Below are 6290 nucleotides of genomic sequence, written 5' to 3'. Positions count from 1 at the left end.
AAACAAATTCATATATTCATCAAATTCAAAATACAAATTGTCAAATAAACTTATATGTTTATCTTCAACAACAATATTAAATCTCTAAATAAAAAACTCAGACTTTAAGATTTGATTATCAAATCATTATAAAAAAATCTTTTTTTGTTTTTTTTCAGTTTCCATAACATTGTTAATATTTTATAACGTACAAGATTAAATTATTATTTGAAAGTAAGTAAATAATCAAATCTAAAAAAAAATTAAATTATTATCTAAAATTAAGTTAAATTAAGGACCAAAAGACAAAATGGTAGTCGCTGTTTTTCCAAACACATGCTTACCATAATATCAAAATGATTCATCAACAATATGTATATAATTTAAGCTATTAATATTGTTTCGCAATGGTCCGGTTGGTTTGTTTTCCAGTTTTGTTTGTATTTGTTTGTTTTAAATTGATATCAACTTCGGTCAATTAGATTTAATTAATACTTTATTCGTTAACGTTATTAATTCCAATATATGGATATTCTAATCACTTTAATTTTATCACAATTACATGCATTTTATTACTTTGTTCGCAGATTTATTATTTTCAGTTTTTAAAATGTTAAATTCGTGTTTATTTTCGATGTCGATGAATTCTAGCCTAAAACATCATACATTATAGCCCAGATAACATAAACAGAATGCATAATAAAAGAAAGAAGAGACAAAAAATGTGCAGGAGAAAGCCCTTTACATTTTATATTACGATATATTATTAGATCTGTTAATGTTGATCATTATATTACAATAAATGACAAGTAATATATACAGTCTTTTACACCATTCAAAAAGAACTAAGTAATCAATCAATTTTGAGAATCAACTTAATTTTTTTCTCCTCCTGTGTTTGTAATGTAACTCCTCTCTTCCCTGTTCATAACCACCTGAAAAAAAAAACAGAATTATATATTAGCAGTATGAAGGAAAGAATAACAGTGTGACACAATGAACTAAATTAGGTAAGCAAATTATGACAAGAAAAACTGTAAAAAGATCTAAACAAACATTGCACAGTTCACGGATAATTTACAATTATTTAATGACTGTAGACAGGTCCAAGAATAATATAATTTTATTTTTTTTATTTGGAAAATAAATTCTTTTGGCAAAACTTAATCACAAAGTTTGTTAGTTTAAGAGCTCAATTTCAATTACAATCATATTGTGTACAATAATTCATGGAAGGCGTGATATCTCACTATAAGCTCCATCTTGTACAACCTAGTATATATAGCCTTGTAGTCATCTTTGTAACACCGATATATCTAATCGAAGGTGTGTTTCAGTGTCCGATACCAAGACGATGCCAATACATTGATTACATTTAATTAATTCATTTTCTTAAATTGTAATCGGTGTTACGTGTCAGTTTCGTGCTTTTTAGGCAGTCTTTTTTACTTATGATTGAAAACCATTTCTCAAAATCTACATATCACATAAGAAGATTTTTACTTGTACTTTCCCAACATACTTCTTTTATTTCAAAGACTCCGTCAAATTACAACATCTAGAGTAGGTTTCATCAACTTCAACCTATTAAGACTTACCAAAACCCAAAGATTTATACTATAACCATTCTCCTGAAGTTCTTTTTTAATACTCCACTCAGGTGTTTCTGAACTTCTATTGCACTAAGAACCATGAATTTTTTTCTAACACTAGTAAGCAGATCCCTAGCACACATATCTTGCATAGTTGCATTACAACAAAAATCCAGCAAAATAACATAAATCAACCTTCCTTATTTTTCCTGCATGTTATATGTCATATTTTTTAGGTATTGTGGAAAGTGAACTAAGTCAACAATAACACTTTTTTATTAGATCAACAATCAGATTATATTCAAAACAACTAAATTATAAATAATATGCATACCTTAGCAAGACACATGTTTTTTGAGAGTAAAACAAGATCTATGCAGAAGCTGTTGCTGGAACTCGAAGTACTTGCTGCAGAAAGCGTGCTGCGAGGCGTTGAGTGATTCCACCCACAACACCTCCCCCAAGTCTGCGTACCTCAGGTTGCTGAAGGACCTATTATCACATACATGCAAACATCCATTTATTATAATATTTCAAATGAGGACAAGTTTGAAATTAGAAGAAAAATGTTTGAAACAAGGGTCAAAATACAAAATACAAAATACAAGAAAAAAGTTAAACTAAATACTTCAAACAAATGATTTCATTAGTTTTAATTTCAAAGTTTCTCTCTTATCCTGTAGTCAAACTATCCATTCCTTTGTTTCAAGACCATCTTATTTATGGTATTGACCAAGATTTTAAATATCGCCGTGGTTGCGATCACAGTCGCATTATGGATTTTAGTGGTCATCGCAGTGTGAATTAATCACAACTTTGCACAAACCTTATTAAAATTGTTTATACTACCATCATATAACATGTAATATTGGGTGAGTGATGAGAGAATGTCAAAACCAGAGAAGGAGGTAAGGTAATGTTTAGTTTATTCTAGAAATGTGTTTATTATTCATCTGAGATGAAAAAAATGGAATTCTCATTTTTGTTTTTGATAAACGGCTTTTTGTCGCGGGAGTGGCACACGTTTTTCATGATTACTTTTCAGTTCATTAAAACAGGGAATAACAGTAATGGCTGCTACCTATACCCTTTTGTCCCGGCCATTTTCTCTATCACAGACCATTTTTAAAAACCATGGCATTGACTATGTTTAAGGGAGTACAGACATTTGAAAATAAGTGCAGTATTGGTGTATGAATGAAAAATACTCAAACAACATTAAATTATGGATCATACCTGCAGTATAGGTAGCAAAAGAGCTGGATCAAAATCATTAGAAGATCGCAGAAGTCCCGATATCCTGAATACTTGATCCCTAAGTTCTATCATGCTTTGCATTTCAGATTCTGGCATCATAAGGGGACCATTTGCATTGCCATTGAAAACAAGAGTCCTCATAAAATCAGGAGCTGACTTGTATGTATCAGAAATCGTGCCAAAAGTTAAAGCTTCAGATACGCGAACAGCTTCTTTGGTAACAAGAGTCCTGAGCTCTTCACCATCTGGACTCAATAATACTTTCAGGACAGGTTGTAGTGCCTCTTTAGCCGTGAAATCTCTGTCCATACTGCCTTGGACTAACAAGTCTTCAAGTCTACTCCACCTGCACTAGAACAGATGAATGAATATTCAAGTACACTTTCTCAAAACTATTTTGTATCACTAATTTCAACCTATAGAGTATGGATTTAAGGCATTTTTAGACCGGCATAAGTACTTGTGAGATTGTTTGGGAGAGCTTGTGTCAACAGCTTATGATTCATCACCTGCTTTTTAGCTTATTTCCATAAGCTTTTCAGAATAGCTTATGAAAACAACTTATAGCTCATATAGAAATAGTTTGACTTTATTTTATCCTTTGTTATTGAAATAAGTTGTACATAACCACTTATATGATAAGCGTTTATGCCATAGCCCATAAGTGTTTAGTTAAGTTTTTTATCCTAATAGAGTTTTCAGATTCTAGTGAAACGCATACCTGAACTTCCCATCCTTGAAAAGCAACTCAATAAGAGCATCTCTTAGATACGGATTTGGATCTGTTAAGAGTCGCTTCGCAAAATATGGGTATGAAGCCGCAAGCACCTTAAAATTTGGATCAGCATAAAGTGCTAAACCTTCTAAAACAGTGAGAGACCTCAATATCAGAGCATAGTAAGCTGGAACTGCAAACAGAAGAGGACAACAAAGAAGTTTAAGCCATCAGACTCTACATCAAATCAAATAGCATGAATAAGAACAATTAATAAGTACAAAATATTTATAGAACTATGCAATCACATCACTCCTCAACAACTGAAAATGAAAATTATGAAACAAATAATTAGCATGTCAATTATTAGATAAATAGTTAGCTTGATAACATTTCATTTTGTAATATCAATACTTACTGCGCATAAAAGATTCCAAACATTAAAATTACTTTTCTTTATAAAAGTACACATTGCAGGCTCAAACGATCAAACAATCACGTTTTTTTAAACGTACTAGATGTAAATGAGAAGAAAAATATAAAATGTATGGTATAATCTCACCATTAAACGGAAATTGATACAAAACGTTCCCCAGACCATCAACTAGTGTCTTGAAGTTAAGTTCACTGACAGTATAATTAAGTGCATCATCAAAAAAGTTTCTAAGCGCCGGCACAATTGGAGAAACATCAACATCAGGTGAAAGGAAATCAAGAGCATAGTAATCACGAGCCATAGCTTCGTAATCCCTGTTAACCAAGTGAACAACATGACCAATTATAGCAGATCTTGCTTCTTCAGGTGTCTCACTCATCATACCAAAATCAAGAAAAGCAAGCTTTCCATCAGGTGTTGCTAAAAGGTTCCCAGGATGAGGATCAGCATGGAAATATCCATATTCGAGTAGTTGTCTGAGGCTGCATTGTATGCCTGTGTTCACAAGATCCAACACTTTCAATCCTTGTTTCTCAATAGCTTCTTGATCATTTAGTTTGACTCCTTCAACCCAATCCATTGTTAATACTTTAGCACTTGTATAATCCCAGAAAACATCAGGAACACAAATATCTTCCCTGTCAGCGTACAGTTTTTTGAACCTTCTTGCATTTTGTCCCTCCTGCAGGAACCTGTCAAAATTTACATTCAATCCTAAAAAAGAATCTTATACAATTTACACAGCTGTACTTTCATTGACAACTTATACCAAACATATCATCCCAAGGGGAAGATTTTAATCATGGTTATCAAATCAAGAATCGGAAGACTTATTTTTTGAATCGTGAGTCGAATCTTATTATGAATAGTAGATATATTATCGGTAAAAATATGACATTTTTAAGTAAACACAAGGGACACAAAAAAAAGGTGATAGATATATCATAAATGAACCTCAAAGTAATTCAAGATTCAAGTCATAAATCAAATTAAAAAACAAAAGTGGCTGCTGTTACAAAGTTGACAAAACAAAAGTGGCTGTTAAACTAAGTTTAGCCAGTGAGTCATTAAAATGAATCCGAATTCATAATAGTGAATCGAGATTTATATCCAAAATAGATACACACTAGAGATTCATATGGATTGGGTTCAATTTTGTATCGAATCAAGATCCAACATGCAGTTATCGTAAGATACTTATAACCATGATTTTAATTACAAATCAAGAAAGCTACTATAAATATGGATATTAGTCATTAGGCAAAGGATTGTTGGGTGTTTTATTATTTTTTCTTGAACAAAAACAATTACCCAAAGGGGAAAAATTACAGAGGATGGTATTGAGTGAATAACTAACCTGCACATAGTTGAGTTCTTGAAAAACTCTACGTGCGAATTCATCGATAAGAGCAACAACATCAGTGGTGATTATGTCCACATATTTATTTATGAAAATCCCAAGACCTCTTATTAGGTAGAAGTCCAATCCTATAGCTTCCTCAATGCTAGGACGTTGCACCTTGACAGCCACGAGTTTACCCGAATACTTCAACCGAGCTTTATAAACTTGACCTAAACTAGCTGCAGCCATAGGTGATGGTGTTATAGAAGAAAAAATGGAGTCAAGGGATAATCCTAATTCCCTTTCAATGCATGCAAAGGCCTCCTCATCAGGAAATGTAGGCAAACCGTCCTGTCAAAATATTCAATTCTTTCATGAAAAATCTATAAAGTAGAAAATATAAATAAGGGCTATAATATCATCCTAAACTACAAAAGTGAATAAACTCATATCGCATTGATAACACTGGTAATCAGAATTAAAGAAACGAAAGAATGAATCAAGAATCAATACCCTAACCCAGAATCAATGTGATTCTGATTAGGTTTTAGTATGGAACTTTATTGAATTGAATAGAATGGAAGGGATGAAGGAATTCCAGAGGATCCCGCGATCCTGTTCTGGTTCCACAACCAGTGATAACTTTCCCAATCTCTAACTAACTCTCAATTAGAACTAACATTCTATTTATAGTATTCCTAACTGCTAACTGTTTTTGTACAGTTGTCAGAGAATTACAATTAGGAAGGTTTCAACCAAACCTTCCTATTCCCTCTTCTATATACATTTTTAATAATAGGCTTTGGCCTAATCGTATCAATACCCTCCCCTAAAAGAAATAACTTGTCCTCAAGTGGAAAATCTGGGAAGTTTTCTTGTATTGTAGCAGCCAATTCCCAAGTGCATTCATGTAGAGGAAGATCCTTCCATTTTACCAAGACTTCAACATGACCTTGATTAACTTCTCTG

General features: G+C 32.4%; 1 protein-coding gene across 2 annotated transcripts in view; it reads right to left on the bottom strand.

Annotated features, from left to right (window-relative positions):
• Positions 1 to 693: 693 nt before the first annotated feature.
• LOC101514013 (protein ACTIVITY OF BC1 COMPLEX KINASE 3, chloroplastic-like) overlaps positions 694 to 6290 on the bottom strand; it is a 12679-nt gene continuing 7082 nt past the window's right edge. Inside the window, exons 3-8 of one of the 2 annotated variants that reach the window (XM_004515415.4) lie at positions 5337 to 5672; positions 4106 to 4661; positions 3550 to 3736; positions 2808 to 3174; positions 1906 to 2063; positions 694 to 914 (exon numbers count right to left, since the gene is read on the bottom strand). In XM_004515415.4, coding sequence (XP_004515472.1) covers positions 1944 to 2063; positions 2808 to 3174; positions 3550 to 3736; positions 4106 to 4661; positions 5337 to 5672 — 1566 coding nt within the window. In that variant the 3' untranslated portion in view covers positions 694 to 914; positions 1906 to 1943. The remainder of the gene's footprint in view (positions 915 to 1905; positions 2064 to 2807; positions 3175 to 3549; positions 3737 to 4105; positions 4662 to 5336; positions 5673 to 6290) is intronic. The other variant, XM_073366130.1, reaches the window with a different exon arrangement.

This window comes from Cicer arietinum, chromosome 3 (genome assembly GCF_000331145.2).
Source record: "Cicer arietinum cultivar CDC Frontier isolate Library 1 chromosome 3, Cicar.CDCFrontier_v2.0, whole genome shotgun sequence".
NCBI lineage: Eukaryota > Viridiplantae > Streptophyta > Magnoliopsida > Fabales > Fabaceae > Cicer > Cicer arietinum.
Note: the sequence above shows the minus strand (reverse complement) of the source record. Positions and strands in the feature narration are given on the sequence as shown.